The sequence below is a fragment of the Idiotropiscis lumnitzeri genome, chromosome 8 (assembly GCF_059441095.1).
Source record: "Idiotropiscis lumnitzeri isolate Australia: NSW breed Sydney's pygmy pipehorse chromosome 8, RoL_Ilum_1.0, whole genome shotgun sequence".
In the NCBI taxonomy this organism is placed as follows: Eukaryota; Metazoa; Chordata; class Actinopteri; order Syngnathiformes; family Syngnathidae; genus Idiotropiscis; species Idiotropiscis lumnitzeri.
The window spans coordinates 12,157,295-12,175,391 of NC_142398.1; the positions used below are offsets into that span (position 1 = coordinate 12,157,295).

General features: G+C 40.8%; 2 protein-coding genes across 2 annotated transcripts; one reads left to right on the top strand and one right to left on the bottom strand.

Annotated features, from left to right (window-relative positions):
- The first annotated feature begins 933 nt into the window (after positions 1–933).
- LOC148332200 (ATP-dependent RNA helicase DDX39A) lies at positions 934–6,099 on the top strand. Its single transcript, XM_088303534.1, has 10 exons — positions 934–1,048; positions 2,061–2,268; positions 2,529–2,656; positions 3,313–3,589; positions 3,920–4,038; positions 4,512–4,643; positions 4,758–4,867; positions 5,237–5,381; positions 5,465–5,612; positions 5,869–6,099. Exons 2-10 carry the CDS (start codon positions 2,061–2,063, stop codon positions 5,883–5,885), a joined length of 1,284 nt encoding a protein of 427 aa, XP_088159660.1. The 5' UTR covers positions 934–1,048; the 3' UTR covers positions 5,886–6,099.
- Positions 6,100–7,530: 1,431 nt separating this feature from the next.
- Positions 7,531–14,479, bottom strand: LOC148332201 (CCN family member 1-like). Its single transcript, XM_088302516.1, has 6 exons — positions 14,316–14,479; positions 13,127–13,340; positions 11,067–11,320; positions 10,695–10,839; positions 10,090–10,265; positions 7,531–8,302 (listed from the first exon to the last, which is right to left on the bottom strand). Exons 1-6 carry the CDS (start codon positions 14,364–14,366, stop codon positions 7,988–7,990), a joined length of 1,155 nt encoding a protein of 384 aa, XP_088158642.1. The 5' UTR covers positions 14,367–14,479; the 3' UTR covers positions 7,531–7,987.
- Between the last annotated feature and the right edge of the window lie 3,618 nt (positions 14,480–18,097).

Below are 18,097 nucleotides of genomic sequence, written 5' to 3' on the forward strand. Positions count from 1 at the left end.
CACTATGTTATCTAGGCTAATATGCAAGCTAATATTATTGATGGCCTCACTTGAAGATGGGTTGTTTGTGTTGAATAATTTACAGAATACAGTCATTTATGTAACATGGGTTCAGAATTGTATACATGTTAGGACATGGGTTGTCAACAGTAAAAAGGCCTGTTTGAACCTGTTTCCCTTAGAAAAAGACCATCGCTATCTTTATTTAGCCATTCATCTATCCAACCATTCATCGATCCATCCATGCAATACACAAATCGCCTATCCTCACAAAGTCATGTTTATTTTTGTATTGGTTTATTTATTTGACATTACAAAACTTGAGGTAACAAGTTTTGATGACTGCGTAAAACTATAACACTATATCCTTGCATGAATTTTTTGGTGAACTGAACTCTATGAAATGTTTATTCATTTATTCATATAAATAAAGCAAATTATGAAGGCATGTTTACTAGAGAGCAAAATGTGTTTTGACGAACAAAACAAACATCTCTTTATTGCCATAACCATTTTTGTTGCTTACATTCACCCGGAACAATTTTGACCTCCCAACTACTATTAACATTTAGAATTAAAAAAAATAAACGATGATGCTGCAAATTATTTACTCGTTATTTATTTTCGAAAACCTCCAAGGGTTCACATCGCTGGGCTAAAATCATCTCTTTGGTTCTTACGCATCCTTCCCCGTTTTAAGTGCTTTGCCACCATCTTGTGGCAACATGAGAATGATTACTTCAGGATACGTTGTAAATTTCTCTACTTTTTACCTTCATTTTTATGATGGACTACTTACGCACTAACCGTGACATAATACTAACTTATATACAATATAATGTATCCAAAATTAAAAATCAAATTACTCGGACTCTTGCATTTGTTTCGTTTAATAACACACTGAGGAGCTCCCGCGGGTGTCCCGTCGCCGATTGATACTTGAATGCACCGCGGATGTGTTCCGCTCACTGTGCAGTGAACATTTGCTAGCGTGCAGAGTCATTTTATCGACGTCGGTGGGACAAACAAAGAATAAAGATCTTGGAAGGTAATCTACGGTCGTTAAACACGTTCATATATACGAATCATCATACAAGCACCAACGCACGTACCGGCTGCTTCTATTTCCACGTCGTTATTTTAAATGTTGTGTATTTGTAAAATAGGCCCCATTTCATGTTTGCGCGCTAGCGAGGAGGCTAACTGAGATAAGCTAACCACGTTAACGCTCAATCGAGTTCATTGGCCGAAATCGTCTTTTGGTATCACTGCAGTGTGTGGAATTGGTTCGTTTCAAAAATTGAAAACGTTAAGTCAAATCATCGTCGATGAGTTGTTGCATTAGCGGCTGATGAATTAAAATGGTGTCTCGCGTTTAGCTGCTAGCTTGCTAGCTCCATTGAACGAGGGGAAAAGCAACCCCATTGAGCACGCTGCGCGTCCTTTCACGTAAGAAAATCGGGGTAAGTGATTAAGCCTTATAAAACATTTTTTTAAATAAAGACATATGGTATTCACTTGATTCAAAAACTTACCTGTACGTTTGATCCGGCCTGTTGCGAATTTACGAGCCTTTAGCGTAATGAAGCGACAAATCGAAAAGTAAATGCACATATCGGGGTTTAATATATGTGTGAAATGTGCGCTAACTCTACGTAATGCAACAGTAGACTTAGGATGCAATATCTTTCGTGGCCAGAGATTGTTTGCCTTCCAAGGCCACCGGAATCTACAAACACCTTTTCCTGCACTCACTCAAGCGCACACAGTTTTGTCTTAATTCACACACGCTGCATGGTGAACACATCACAGGGATAGACTTCTTTCTCCATCGCTGCCATTACAACTGATTGCACAGACTCCAGTTTGTATTCAATTGTAAACTGTCTTTGAGACTCCTGGACTCATTTCACGGCAGTTCGACTAAAAGAACCTGGGTGGAACCCTGTCAAAGGGCCTCATTGAAGAACTCCATAATATAAACTACTAGAAATTGCGTCGGTCACAATGCTGTTAAATCAACAATGCCTGCAGAGTTGATCCTGGTCATGTCCTCACAGATGGCTGAAGCTGATGTTGATAATGAACTTTTGGACTACGAGGAGGAAGAGGAGCCCCAAGGAACCCTGGAGAGTTCAACCCCGGCAAACAAAAAGGCCGTGAAGGGGTCGTACGTATCCATCCACAGCTCCGGGTTCCGAGATTTCCTCCTCAAGCCTGAGCTCCTTCGTGCCATCATTGACTGCGGTTTTGAGCATCCATCTGAAGGTGAATGGCAGCAGCGAATGTACTGTATCAGTAACAAATGGGGGAAGATTTGTTGTTGCCTGCCATGAGGTTCTAATAAAATTTGAACTATAGTAAAATCATTGATACAGTATATGTTTGTGTGGAAAACATTTAAAAACATTTTTCAAGCATTATAATTGTTGATACAAGTGTTTTTTCTGTCAGGTTGTATATTATCATTATGCCAGAAAGCGGGCTGTTTTTCCAGACTCTTACCATGCATTTTGCTGTCTTTTCAGTCCAGCACGAGTGTATCCCTCAAGCCATCCTGGGCATGGACATTCTGTGTCAAGCCAAGTCTGGTATGGGAAAGACGGCCGTGTTTGTGCTCGCCACCCTGCAGCAGATTGAGCCAGTGGATGGACAAGTGAGTTTACCTTTTACCTTACCCTCCCAATACAGTACTGTGTGTGTATGTATTTATTTTTAAGTAGTTGTTTACGCACACAATGAAAAACTGAACACATACCGTCGAACCAGAAATGGTACTTAACGAGACACAGGAAAGCATGTACAATTAGTTGGGCCAATAATTATTTGGACAAAGACCACATTTTCTAATTTTGGCTCCATCCTTGAGGATTATTAGTGGCTTGCACGTTGCAGTGAACCCTCTGTATTTCCACCCGTACGGCTTTTCTTGATGGTTGACTTGGACGTTGACACGCCTACCTTCTAGAGAGTGTTTTAACTTGGGTGGCAATTCTAAAGGGGGTTCAGTAATCATCCACCAGTGTTGTAGAAATCCATTTTTCAGATTTCCCACCTTACGGATGGCTTCTTTTTACCTGATTGGAGAGCTCCTTTTTTACCATGTCTTTACCCCAAAATCTACCAAATGCTAGCATCACTCTGCCAATCAGATCCAAGGCTTTTATATGCATAATTGAGAATGACACAAATGAATTGCGCACACATGCCCATGAAATGGCCTTTGCCTTGTCCGATTACTTCATGGTTTAGAAATATGTGACAAAGTGTGACGATTGAAAGTGAGCCTAATGTGTGCCTCTTCCATGCCAGGTGTCCGTCCTGGTCATGTGCCACACTCGAGAGCTGGCCTTCCAGATCAGCAAAGAGTATGAGCGCTTCTCCAAGTACATGTCCAACGTCAAAGTGTCTGTCTTCTTCGGGGGCATGGCCATCAAGAAGGACGAGGATGTGCTGCGGCAGAGCTGCCCGCACATCGTAGTGGGCACGCCCGGGCGCACCCTGGCCCTCATCCGCAACAAGAACCTCAGCGTGAAGAACATCAAGCACTTTGTGCTCGATGAGTGTGACAAGATGCTGGAGCAATTGGGTGAGTGATGAGGAATGGCCAACACGTGTATTAATGTACGATGTTTCCCCGCCAAAGTCATTAAATTTTTATTTATTTTTTTGGGCGGGGGGATAAATCATTTTTCTGTGATTTAAATAATTGGTAGCATACTCCATCACAATAATATTTGATCGCTGCAGCCTGATTTAAAAGCATGTTGGATGGTTAAAGCCATTGTAAACAAAACAACCCCCATCTTTTTATATGGTATAAACGCAGCTGTAGTTGGTGTGTCTGGAATGCATCCCCTGAGTTTGGCTGTAACACGCTATAGCAATGATCACAATGTGGTTGCATGACTCTTCACAGACATGAGACATGACATCCAGGAGATCTTCCGGCTGACACCCCACGAGAAACAAGTCATGATGTTCAGCGCCACGCTAAGCAAGGAGATCCGCCCAGTGTGCCGCAAGTTCATGCAGGATGTAAGTTGCCATGTACAACAGTTATAAACATTTTTTTTTTCTGGAATGCACTTGAAATCTTGATGGTAAGCTTTAAACACAATTCTGCTCATTCGACCTTCTAATGTCCAATTAGAAAAAAATTAAACTCATGCAGATACGTGCAACAAAATACTTTCTAGAAGGCAATTTCTTACCAAATGTATTTTTCTCTGAATTATAGGTTACGCTGGTATCTTTGTGAGCTTCCATTAAACCATGCTATAGTCTTCCAGTCCGCACTTTAGCAATGTGTCCCTTTAGCTTTGCCCACTTGTGGCTGTCAGTGCCATAAGTGACCATATCAGAGGGCTAAAGTGACGCTCTTGGGTAGCAAAGCCAGGGTCATCATTACTCCCTAGCTTTAACGCTGCCAAAGACGACAACCCGTGCCCGCGCTTCAAGCCCATTAGCTGTTATGATGTGTTTGAAACTAATTTGATGTCATGTTATAGCCCATGGAGGTATTTGTGGACGACGAGACCAAGCTGACCCTTCACGGCCTGCAGCAGTACTACTGCAAGTTGAAAGACAGCGAGAAGAACCGAAAGCTCTTTGACCTCCTCGATGTGCTCGAGTTTAACCAGGTATGGAGACGTTGAAATGCAGAGCAATGAGATGAATGTGGATTTTATTTTTTTAATTAATTTTTAGAATATATAAATGATCCTTACTGTAGTGTCGTGACTTGGTCCCATCAGGTGGTGATATTTGTCAAGTCGGTGCATCGCTGTGTGGCGCTGTCCCAGCTGCTGGTGGAGCAGAACTTCCCAGCCATCGCCATCCATGGCGGAATGGGACAGGAGCAAAGGTGAGAGAGCCTCATCTTATTCTAGAAGCGAAAGTAACCACATAAGGTGCAGCAACACATCTGAGTGTAGCAGTACTCATAGTTGTCCCCTGTGAGAGGATGACATGAGCGGAGTCCATGAACAATATGGCCATCTGTTCGTTGCTCCCAGGTGGCCATGGTGGGCACACCAGATAAATAGCAATTTTGCTGCTCTAATTAATACGTCTGAGAAAGACCTTTTATTTCTATACATTTGTTATAAATGATTGCTTTTCTCAAGTACATTATAGAGTGCCATGTATGCAACCTGAACAAAAGGGGCCTACGAACTGACCCTTGAGGGATACCATATGAAATGAGGGGCTCCTTTTGCATCCGCTGTTGCAGGTTATCCCGATACCAGCAGTTTAAAGACTTCCAGCGGCGGATCCTGGTAGCCACCAACCTGTTCGGCCGAGGCATGGACATCGAGCGGGTCAACATCGTCTTCAACTATGACATGCCCGAGGATTCTGACTCGTACCTGCACAGAGTCAGTTGTGCTTTAGTTAACCGCCAGGCTGTGACTTGCTGCCATAAATCCCTCTGACCTTTTTCTTGTACTCTTCCTTCCAGGTGGCTCGCGCTGGCAGGTTTGGCACCAAAGGCCTGGCCATCAGTTTCGTGTCCGACGAGACCGACGCCAAGACCCTGAACGAGGTCCAAGACCGCTTCGAGGTCAATGTGGCTGAGTTGCCAGAGGAGATTGATATCTCCACTTACAGTGAGTTCCATGCTTGATTGCATCATCCATCTTCTCAACAATAAGGGGGGTGACTAATTCTCTACCAATGTAACACGCATATCCCCATTTTAAGTCACTGAGAGGCAGACAAACAAATGCACCTACTCCTCAGTATATAAAGCTTCATTTTGAGATTGCCATTTAAATGATGCTGACACACCACTAGTACAATGATTAACAGAAGACATAAAGCATTTTTATGGTGTTTAATTTGTCGCTCTCCTTTTCTCTCCAGTTGAACAGTCCAGATGAATCTGAAGTCTCCAGTGATGATGTGTGACCCTCGCTGTGTTTTTTTTTTTTTTTTTTTTTTCGTTAAGGAAAACAAGAAGCAATGTCTCACTGCTACTACATGTTGGCAAGTTTAATATTTTTTTTTATTTTAAAATGTTGGTTGTTGCTTGTTTTAGTGTTTTTCTTTTTAAGCAATGTTGATTGGTTGAGGAAATAAACATTTTATACCTAATTTTGTTACAGTGAAATCTTTATTTTTTTTTGCATTTGATCTGACTGACCATGCAATTGGAATAAAAAAACAAAACATTTAACCTGAAAATACTTATAAAACTGGCACGTTGCGTCACATTTTCTCCCCATAAATACCCCCCATGGGGACATAAGAATTTAAACAAGACAAGATTTACCTTCCCAGAGTTGGCAATTTCTGTAGCAACTGGCCCTCTCCAACAGAGGGAGGCGTTTCATCAAAACTATTTTAAACGGCCCTGCTCATTTCTCACTTCGCAAAAATTCTTTCACCGAAGAACCAAAAATATACAAATATTAGACTTGTTTTAATAACGAACGACTTATCAAGTAATGGACTGAAAATGCTTTAATACATTTTTACAAACACCAACCTGAAGGGGTGTCATCGGTGCTGTGTGTCAACATGACAGCTTGTCTAACAACTGTAACATCCATACACCAAAACTAGTTATGTTTTTCAGAGTTATAAATGCATCACCGGATATTGTGTTAAAAGACTGTGGCTGAAGTGGGCCATACACAGACAATCGGCATATTTTGCAATCAAAGTCACCACTGGAATGTGGTGTGTTAATAGTGACTTTTTCTCCCAGACCTGCAAAAACTGGACCAGGCCAACAATTATAAACGGTAATCCTGTTTCATATTTATGATGGCAAATATATAATTCACACCTAAGGAAAATTTCAAATCATCACCGGACCTAACATGCATGTCGTTGGAACATGACAGAGCTGAGATTTGAACCCTGACCTCAGAACTGTGAAGCAGATTTGATAACCACAACCGCTGCCGTTTCCTAAGTCACTCACCACATTTAAGATAAGGCAGCACAATGATTAGGAGGTTAAGGTGTCAGCTAGTGTAGCTTCTAGCTCTTCCTTCTACTACTATGACAACAGCAGCCGCTAATCATATTGCAGTGAGGCGTGTCCTGCTTAAAAGTGGAATTCATAACATCTCAACTTCTCTCCGAGTTTATGTCGTTCGACACAGACGATTAAGAGTATGTTACTGTGAGTACTCTTATGTAGTCTGTTTAAATGTTGCTGAACCATTTACCTTTCAGTTTTTGAAATGGATAGTGTGAGCATTAAGTTTGCGGCTTCTTTCTATAAGCAATTGTTTGGTCTTCTCAAATACACAAAGTGTAATTATCTGCCAGCCTAGCATCAAACAGGTTGAAGCGTCTTTTTGAGGAATTGTCTCTGTTTGCCAAACTGCTGCTTCTTGTGAAGATGACATGAATATACTTCCACCATAGAGCTGAAATTGAATCTCTGTCTCTTTTTAATATAATATAATCCGTCCTGCTTGGCTGCTAATTAATGGAGAATGGAGCATATGTATTCCTGATTTTCGCGAGCATAGGGACCAAACCCTGCCGTGAATAGTCACAATCCCCAAATAGTTGACATCCACACACAAAATGTTTAATCACAACAAGATGGCAAAGGACTATTTTTGTGTTAATGAATGAATCCTCAACTCTTTTCAGCAGAGTTCAAAGTGGGGTTTTCAGTAAAGAACAAGGGAAGTCTTCTCACATAAAAAAAAAAAGTGAATTTTGTGAAAATACAGCAAAGAAATCCTACATATGAGCCCAACTTAACATATTGGGTCCATTTGCATTTCTGCTTAAGTTAGAAGTCAGTTTTAAAAGTGCCTTGCAAAGCGTTTCCTCTTGCGGCTAGTCAAAATATCCAAGTCAGAATAAGTGCTTATCCCTCATGTAAGAGGTAAGTCCAGGGCTGCATCAGGGCTAGAAATTTAGCTCCCACGTCTGGGCCTTCCTCATATGGAGCCCAAAAAAAACAATATAAAACCTGCCTCGTCGTCTTGTTCCGAATAAAAGCTCAGAAAAATCACTGCTTGTCTATGAATTTGTGCATGTCTCCGTGCATCCAGCGCTGCGGCGGCAGGGCCACGTCGTTCAGGTGGCCGCAGGCCTCCTCGCTGCATTTGCACGACTGGATGAACATGGCCGACCTCCGCAGGCGCTGGCCGTCTGGGCAGACTAGGTCAATTGGCAGGGTGCGAGTGCGGCGGGGCAGGCAGCAGCGTCCGTCCCAACACTGACCGCAGAAGTTGGGCCGGTAGAGGCGCACGCTCACGCACTCGCCCAAGGACAAGCGTAGCGGCGACGGGGATTTTTGCATGGCGGAACACTTCCTGCCTCTCTGTGAATGGAAAGATAACACAAAAATTATTTGTTAGAATATGATGACATGGAACACCATGCCGAATGGTTGTGTCTCGACATGCGTTCAATTCATTCCATGACCAAGCTCGTAACTTGAAACACTCAATTTCTTTCTTTTTTTTTTTTCCATTGAAAATGAAAATGACAAACTGTTCTAGGAACCTAAAAAACTGGAACAAAACGTTTTGCAGCATCACCCTATTGTATTATATGAAAATATTAATTTAAACTTTATAAAAGGTATGTCGATAAAATTTATTTATTTCAAATTAGCATTCAAACCAAGTTACATACCAGTAAATATGTTTTTTTTTTTTTTAACAATGACAATTATTGAGTAAATCTACAGTTTAAAAAGAATCAAAGTGTTCACCCTTCCGATCATGATATTCAAAGAAAATGTTAAAAATGTGTAGAATTATATTATTTTTCATTTACATTACATATATTTATGTTTTCATTTATTTATTTTTTTTAGTTTGTGCATTAATTTGTGTTCCACTTTATAATTTTTTAAGCGTAAACTTCAGCATTGACCAATGAATACATTTTTACCCGTAATAAAAAAACATTTTATGAAATAATATGTTAATAAATTTCTGTTTTCCAGATTAGAAGAAAAAGGGTTTGCAATTCATGAAAGTGACATCTTAGCATGTCATCTAATATATAATGTCACCTAACATTACAACATTGTAATTGTGTCATTTATATCAGAATTATGACCATTTTACAATACACCATTCCGAATATTCACTTGTACTTGTGTCCTCACACAATCATACTGCGTCATAGAAACTGTGTGAAAATAAGTTATTAAGATCATTTTCTCTTTAAAAACTAGTGAGATGATGATGAGGTTTATTTATTTTTTATTTTTTTAAGTAACAGCCAAATATAGAAGCTTCACAATGTGTTATGAGCATTGTTCTATTATTGCCCTTGGCAGCAGAGTCTTAAAGCTAAGCAAGCATGGCAAAGAGCTTCTGGTGTGTGTCCAACATGGAGAATTAATATAAACCCACTGCACGGAGCTTAGGTATGGACAGTTGCTTGGCAGGAATGCCCCGGCTGGCTACAGGCTGCCTAAATGGACTAAAATTAACTCAAACACAGCAGCACATCATCTCTGTTCAGTACAATAGCATGAAGAGCATAATCAGCACAAAAGAAGACTTTAGTGTTGAAAGGTTCTAAAATGATAACAACAGAACACAGAATGACAGTACATTTATCTCGTCAACAAAGACAGTGCTTCTCGAACTTTTTGGGTTCCTGCACCACTGCATTTTTTTTGATCGATCCTGAACCTTACTAAAACTTAACACATCACACACTATGTGTCCCAATAGTCATAATAGTTCAGGATTTTTCATTATAGAAAGTTATATTTTTTTTTTAATTGAAACTGCTTCATTTAGTCCCTCTCTCTCTCTCTCTCTCTCTGCCAACTAGGTACTTTTAGTTTTTATAATTTATTTATTTATCTTTTGTTTTTTTTCTTTTTTTACTTTACTAGCTCTCTACCTTGATCTTGGCTGTCAACCTGACTTTATTTCTATGCAATGGAAACTACAAACGAGAAAGTGGGTTTGCCCTCATAAAGTCAAACAAGGACAGATAAGAGGTTGTATGATTTTTTTTTTGGGGCGGTCAGGCGTTATCGTAAGGTGTGGAGATAAGCATAGATAAGTACTTTTCTCGTCGGTATCTTTACCTATGATTATATATAAATACACTGTAAATATATCCCCTCAAGGTTACCTTGCTAGGAAGATTCTGTACGGCGCTGCATGGCCGCACCGTACACAATCTGGTCTCTCTCTCCAGCTTGCATTGGGGGTTCTTGTTGGAGAGGCGGGAAGAGATGCCCGTCCCGCAGCTACGCGAGCACTGGGACCAATCGGTGGTGAGGACGGGACACTTCTGGTGGCCCCACACTGACAACAATCACAGAAAAACGTGCACAGATAAGAGTGTTTTGGCTTCACATTGGTTTCCTTGCAGTGGAAGGATCATATCAGTTGGTGACGTTAATGAGCCACGATGCTGGATTGCCAGCTGCCGATAGATAATTTTTTCCCCTTCAATAGCATTCAGGTTATGGGTCACATTAATGATGGGAATTCTTTTTGAAATTATTCACCTTGGTCTCATTTGTATTTATATCCCACAAAAAAAATCTGCCAATTAAATAGGGGTGTGTAGACTTTTTATGTCTACTGTTTTTCCAGATTATTTGGGTTTCCCCCAAATTGCACCACATTAAAAAATATGAATACACCCAATATGGTGAAATTGCAAAATATATTTTTTAATGATTTGGGAAAGGCACATTCACAGCAGTCACACAGATGTTGTTGTCTCACCAGGCAGGTGTTTGTAGCCACGTTCAGCCTCCCAGCCACTCGTCTTAATGGGCGCAATTTCATTGGACATCGGGAGATCATTTTCAAGAGGCTGAGGGGCGGGGCGGTGCTTTGGTTTGGGTGTCCGTCGTTTCAGAAAAGTCATCTAGGATAAATCACAAGAACAACTTTGACGGGGTACTGTATGGTGATCCCCCACCCCCTCCCCACCTCAATATTATTGGCGAGGTTAGGTTGCCATGGCAATGACAGCAATGCCTTTCTCTTTTTATTTATTTATTTTTTAAGTCCAGCATACCACAAACAAGGTGTTATTTTAACTCAAACTTTCCAATATGTTTTGCCATCTTTGTAGTTCACTGGAAAACACACCTTTAGGCTATCCTTGTTTGGAACGCGCCAGGTGTCTTTGTGGCAGTCCACAGTGAAGCAGCACTGGCCGGGCATCCTGACCAGCTGAGGAAAGGGGCACGACGGTGAGGCCGGGGTGAGCTTGTGGTCACAAAGAGGCCCGCAGCCCACAGCGCCATCCATGCAGGTACACTGATGCTTGCAGCCCATGCGGAAGCTCTCGCCATTCTGGTAGATCCTGCCACTGTAGTCACACGTGCGTCCTTCAGATTTGGCTGGGAAACAGTGACCGGGGCAGTTCTTAAAGGGGACATACTATGGAATATTGTTTAATTTAGAAATACAGTGATATAAACTAGCATCTTATTTTAATCCTTTAGGCACCTAACTGAACACAAATGGTGCAGCAACAAAATGTAGACAGACCATAAAACCTCACCGTCATATATTCTTTATCCTCCCCATAGAATGACTAAACTTAGTGACTGAAACATTAACTCTAATCTTCATTCTTATTTACAACACTGATTCATGCACTTTGCAAGATTTGTGAACTCAATGCAACACCTCCACGTATGTCACGTAAAGAATGCATAATATCCACCCTTGAAGCTGTTGAGTTAAAAATGACAAATAACTCACTATGGGTTAAAAATAGCAGCAATTTTAAGGGAGTAAGTACGGGTTCAATTGGCAATATTGAGTGGGCTCATTTTGACCAAAGAATGTCAGAAATATTTTATTAAGACACCTGTGAACTCTTACATTGTAAAAAACTGGCATAATGTCTCCTTTAATGGAAATGACTCGCATCCAGAAGACGATGGGTTGTTAGAAACAAGGGATTATTAACCCGACATTCGGCATCAACGAGACACGTGCACCACTGAGATATGTGATGAGAATTCACACAAGCGTTTATTTAAGTACGGAAATGTGACTCTGGTGATACACAGCACAATAACGTTCCATGGCAACAACATTTTACACTGAAAGGTCAATGGAACTGAGGAGAGAGGAAGTGTCAGACTACTTGTCTCCGAAGTGAGAAGGACCTGCTATTCATAGTTTGTAGAACAGCTCTGGCATGAAGTTTATATTTATCTGCATTTCTTTTGCCCCCATTAAGCATCTCAGTCATGTTTGTGCTTATGTGGGGCTTGCATGCTGTTGTGTATACAGCTGGCACAAATACAGATGTGATTATCGTTTGGGTTTCACAAGCCTCCTTACCACCACAATAGAAGGAATGGATTGAATTTATCCGTTTAGTTGTCAGTGACATTGTACAGAAAGCAGAACATTTAAGAATGTGCCGCATTGTGCGCTCATTTTCTGCTCCTCTCTCAAAAGCTGGTAATAAAAAAAATAGGAAAAGAGAAGGAGTGCCTTGACATACGAATGGCGTGACTTTTGAGCTATAAGCAGTCATCCAGTTGATTTTTTTGTTTTTGTTTTGCTTTGACTTGCAAGCGCTGCACCGTGTCAGGCAACTCATTTCAACTCACTCCACAAAAAAGAGCAGTTTGGCAAATAGTAAACAATTCATCAAAAAAAGAAGTGTCAAGTTGTTCAGTGTGACTCACAATCAAAATTTCATTTTCTCTTTGCTTTTTGAGTCACGCAGGAACATTCCCACATCTCCGCACCAGAATAAGACAGAGTACTGTCCTGTCATTTTAAAAGTAATTCAATTTTTGTGCCGATCTGGACAGAATGTTTTGTTGTTTGAATCACTGAAAATGTCATGCCGGCGACCCCGCCTTGCCTCAGAATGCAAATGGTAAAGTTACATGTATGTCAATTCCTTAAGTTATTCTCTCATAATTTGAAAACAGCAATTCTAGCGAAATGCACCAACAAACATGAATACGGCATTCAGCTGAGTGGCATACACCGAGTCATTTTCTCAGTCTCTTTTGTTCAAAAGTGCATCAATTGAGCGTCAGTCAGCAATTTTACTCAGCAACGATGTACCTTTGCCAGTTTCCTTGAAACTTTGTTAAGGGGTGTGACAAAGTCAAAGCACGGAACCAATACACTTTGGGGATAAATAATATATCTAGGATGTGTCCCCTTACCTCGGCACACCCCCAAGGCCTCTGTGACATCGTTGCCGTAATTGCACTCCAGCCCTTTGTGACGATCACAAGGCTTCATGGGACTGCAGTCTTGGTTAAGTTGTGCAGCGCACACCTTGCAGCACCCGCATCCATCTGGTACAGTGCTAACCCCGGGAGGGCACACCGGGCGGCCTGCGGGACACTCACATTTGGCAGGACAGATAGCCATCACCTGGACCAACCACATTGTCAGACAAAAGACAGAAATATCAAGACCGAGTTTAAATGTGCTTGGACGGATACATAGAGAGTTTACATAATTTCTTGTAATCACGTAACATTTCTGACCAGGAATTGATCGAATGCTAACATGCTAAACGCTGTTATGATTTGATGTAGCGAGAAAACACCTGTAAACACACCTGGTAGAGACGAACAATTATCATCCCAATTTAGAATCTTCAATAAACCTAACATACATGTTTGTGGAATGTGGGCGGAGGCCGGAGTACTGGCAGGAAATCCACATCAGAGCAATGCTTCAAACCCAGAACCTCAACTGTGGGGCAGATGCACTAACCACTAGGCCAAGGGTGGGCAAACTTTTTCTAAAATTTGACAGAGCAGCCGGACCAGGAGCAGATGGATGGAGTGTTTTGGTAACCTCATCTCATCGGAGAAAAAAACCATTTAATTTTAGAGGAAAGTGAACAAAAGCATTGCAACAAACTATATGTGTTTGACACACCAGAGTATTTAAAAAAATAAAAAAATTAACAAGGTTTATTCATTTCATTTCTTCCAAGTTCGGCGGGCCGGATTAAAACGTTTTCCGGGCCCGCATGTGGCCCCCGGGCCGTAGTTTGCCCACACCTGCACTAGGCAGACATTCTGCCTCACTGTATTCCACTTTGTTGTCAATTTGGTGAACTAAGTTCATGAGAAGCGTGAAGCGTCTAACTGACTTCCCAAAGTATATCCAACACTATAACCATAAGAATGATTTGATAGCCCTACTAAAGTCATCTGACGCAATTTGGGAAATAATTAAAAAAAAAAAAACCTTTCATCTGGAAAGGATGTAGAGTACAGCCATTGTGACTCACAATTTCCATTGTCATCCATCATGTTGCATATTTGCGTCTAAGCCAATCTGTCTGTAGGTGGACTTTTCACACATGAGATTCAGTGAGGAAAAACATCCTACCTGTGAGATGAAGGCTGTCGTCAGCAAAATAAGACACATTACATATCCCATGTTATTTAAATAAGGCTATGTATATATAATTTCAAGCTCGGCTCCACTGAAGAATGGTCAGTCCTAAATAGCTCAGTCCCTTTTCGGGTCCTGGTCCAAGTGTTCCCCACAGGGACAACAAGCCTAAACACTACTTTATACCACCTGACAGAGCCCGCCCCTCCCCTCACTGCTGGCCAATGGGTGAGCAGGGAGTGAGCCAGCCATTCCAAAGGGGTGTGGCTTTACCGCTGAACTAATTTTCTATTGGGAATGAATGGAGCCATTCATTAAAAAAAAAAAAAAAGCAGGGCCACTCTGTGTGTTTATTTTATGGGTTAAAAATTAAAATGTAACAGGCCCTTTCAAGTCACATTCCTGCCATTGTGGCCAGCACTCTGCAAGAGCTGAGTAAATATATTCAGCTGGTAACATTCAGGAGACTTCCACCTTTTGGCAAAAGTGTTGAGGAATGGAATTCCCTGTTGTTCCTGACTACTGCAGAAAAATAAAACTGAAATAATGTGTGACTGTAATGCCATAATGTATAACATCCATTTAATTTTTTACTTTAGACTATTGAGAAACTCTATTTACACAAATGGAGGCTGCTTTTTTTCCTTCCCAGCAAGAGACCGAAAAACTCAACTTTTTGCCGCTTTTGTTCTTTTTCTAAAACACCCTAAAGTGCCTTTAAATGCTGCTAAAGCTCTGTCTAATTAGGAAAGTAGTACAGTGTCAAGGCAGTATGTTTTAGTAATACATCTCAACTGTCAAACCAGCTTTGTATGGCAGGGGAGAGATATGTTTATCCTGGGTTGTTGATGGAAGTTACCTGTACATATACACGCGGACATTTGGTGCATTTTTTCCCAATCTAACCAACTGTAAGCTATTTATTTTGATGTATAAAATGTTATAACATGAGTTTGAAATGGCAGTTTTGGGATCATTGCTTGTGACATATAGTTTGAATAAATAATATCAGCAATTTTATTTAAAAAAAAGAATAGGGTTCAGTGACTCCTAAATTTTGGCAGGACTCTGTATTTAGTCTTGCTCTACTTTACAATATGTGATCAATCAAGATCATGATCAATCTTGCTGATGACAGAGTATTCCTTGGAAAAGGATAGATGAGGCCGAGTGTTCTGTGGAAGCAAGATTGTTGTTTTAAGGGCAGCTCCTATGAGCTTTGGCCTCAAATTGGTTGGCTGTCTTCCCCTTTCAACCACACATATGCAGCCACACCTGCTTCCACAACACTAGATTTACTCAACTTGACAATTTTGGGAAGAGGGGAATCTGTGGTGGTGAATGACAACATCACTTACTGTCACAGACAATTTTTTAAAAGCTTTTTGTGCTGTTAAAAAAAAAAACAGTTTATTTCTCAGGGACAATTCAAGTTCCCCCTCCCCCAGCCATTTTTGTCGACCAGCCCACAACCCCCCCAAGAAAAATGTAAAAGTATTGAAATGCAAATTGAAAAATAAATCCAACTATTGAAAAGGTCCATACAACCTCTTCCGCCTGCCTCGGCCACTTATTTCTTGGAATCAAGCGGCGACACAAAGCGTTCCATTCACATGCGCAACCAAGAGTGTTTATCTTTGTGGGGCAAGTCGTCATGCCTCAAAAATATATCATGGACACATCGGCCTGGCCTTTTTTTTTTTTTTTTTAGGTCTTTATTAGAATTTGCAGTTTATGTGTTTATTCTGTCGGCATTTTTGTTAAGGTCATAATTTATCAGACAAAAAAAAAGGGGACCATTCTAATTGTATTACTGTATTGTATTGCTAATATGGTACACAATGGCGACTGATTCTGAAGGCCACGGGCGGATTAGATGCATTGCAACAAATAAAGGTTGACATCTGATTGGACAAAAACTAACGAGACATCCACAGAAGGGTACATAGTAGAAGCAGTACTGCTAAGAAACGTTCTGAACTAAAGACTGTTAGGATTATTGATTAATTAATGCAATTTAATGGAACAAATATTTGAATTGAGGTTGTGTATCCAGTGCTAGTGCTTCTGATAACATTTAGGCCAGATGAGAAGAACTTGCTGGCCATGACCAAACACAAATACTTGGTCAACAAAACACAAGCAAGACAAAATAAAGAGAAGAGTAAAACAAAGTAAAATAGCTCCCTGGGGTTTCTATTGTTTAGCTTGGCTAGCAGTTGCAACTAAAAGCAAGAAGCTCATGTTGTTTTCTGACAAAAACTCCACTAAGTCCCCATTTTTTTGTTTAAGCATGTGCTTATTTTTAAATGGAGTTGTGTCATGTTAAAGTGCACTGTTGAACAGTGCTGGAAGATTTTGGACGATGCTAGCTGGGACCAACGTGAGGTATCTGGTTTCATTTCCTCTTCCAATGGAAAGCAGACTGGTTCTGAAAGAAGAGTGGCTGTTGAAATGTATTCTTTCGCATTTGAATTCATTGTCCAGAAAAAGAGAGAAAGTCTTCACATTGGAAGTGAAAATGCTTATCAAGGTTCATTCCTGTTCGTGTGCTTACCGTTGTGTGAAAAGCACGCGTGGGTGAGCGCGCGGTCACAAGTCACTTGAAAAAGGAAAGCGCCTCAGGAAGCGGTCTATCACAGCTCTAATGGTGTGACCGGCCAGACATCTATTTTAATCCTTGCACGGGCACGCGCACACACACAGACACACACACACACACACTTCTCCCTTACTGGTGATGAGACATCTGCTAGATATGTAAAACATACTTTCAGTCCTAAGGGCTTCTCTAAGTTCACATTGAAAACCTTGTCTTCACAAAAAGAGAAAATCAGGACTATGCTACGCTTTTCCTATAGAACACACACAGCATAGATGTAGTGCTCCTACCGTATATAACACATGGTTTTTATATACACAAAGTGTATAGACATACATTATATACAGTTTCTTTGTGCAAAGCGGGGGTGGTCAGAACAAAGTATCCACTCCACACCGTCGATGATCATTTCTGAATGGGGAAACCAAACCATTTGAAGTGACACAGCTTCTTAATAAGCCACATTAATATTCATTACTCTTTGCTGAAGATAAAGAATACATACCTGTATAACTCATATCTGTGTGTAGCTACATCATTTGTGTTCAAATATCAATTACTTGAAGCAGTGACAATCCACACTTTTCCCTCCTTTGGCCATTGTGGTTTTAAAAAAAAAGAAAGAATATATTTTAGATTTTAGAATGGACACCAGTGATGACTTTCTGGTTGAGGACGCATAGCGCTGCCCCTTCACAAGTGAGTATCCAATCACAAGACGCATTCATTGCCTTCAACGTAAGGCCAGCGAGAAGGCTCACTGTAACCAACTCGTGATCTGATTGGCCATCGCAACTGTCTATCAACTGTGAGAGCCGTTGACACACAGCACAGACTACCGCTGCATGGGAAGAATAGGTAGGCTCCACGAAAAAGAACGCGCCGCGGTAATATGAACTCTGCCTGGCAACACAAAAAAAAATTCACCTAAAAAACACAATATAATGACATGAATGTGCCTACCACTGCACAGACGTGAGGATGAGGATGAGTGGGCTAGTCGTGGGTGTTTGAGGTTTAGTTTTTTTTCAAGACAAGCAATGGCTAATATGTTTTAAATCCAAACAATGTGTTCCCATGGCTTAACTAACTAACTAACTAACTAACTAACTAACAAACAATGGTGTATTGGTTATAACAACTGAAAAATACAGTCTTACTTACTGAAATAGTA

What these genes read in the sequence shown, in the direction of transcription:
- LOC148332200 (XM_088303534.1), top strand. Translation starts at nt 2,061, where the DNA reads ATGGCTGAAGCTGATGTTGATAATGAACTTTTGGACTACGAGGAGGAA. An exon ending in TTTTGAGCATCCATCTGAAG is followed by an intron (nt 2,269 to 2,528) that starts GTGAATGGCAGC and finishes CTGTCTTTTCAG; the next exon opens with TCCAGCACGAGTGTATCCCT. An exon ending in ATGTGCTCGAGTTTAACCAG is followed by an intron (nt 4,644 to 4,757) that starts GTATGGAGACGT and finishes TGGTCCCATCAG; the next exon opens with GTGGTGATATTTGTCAAGTC.
- LOC148332201 (XM_088302516.1), bottom strand. Translation starts at nt 14,366, where the DNA reads ATGGGATATGTAATGTGTCTTATTTTGCTGACGACAGCCTTCATCTCA. An exon ending in GGCCTTGGGGGTGTGCCGAG is followed by an intron (nt 11,321 to 13,126) that starts GTAAGGGGACAC and finishes ACTGTTTCCCAG; the next exon opens with CCAAATCTGAAGGACGCACG. An exon ending in CAAACAAGGATAGCCTAAAG is followed by an intron (nt 10,840 to 11,066) that starts GTGTGTTTTCCA and finishes GATTTATCCTAG; the next exon opens with ATGACTTTTCTGAAACGACG.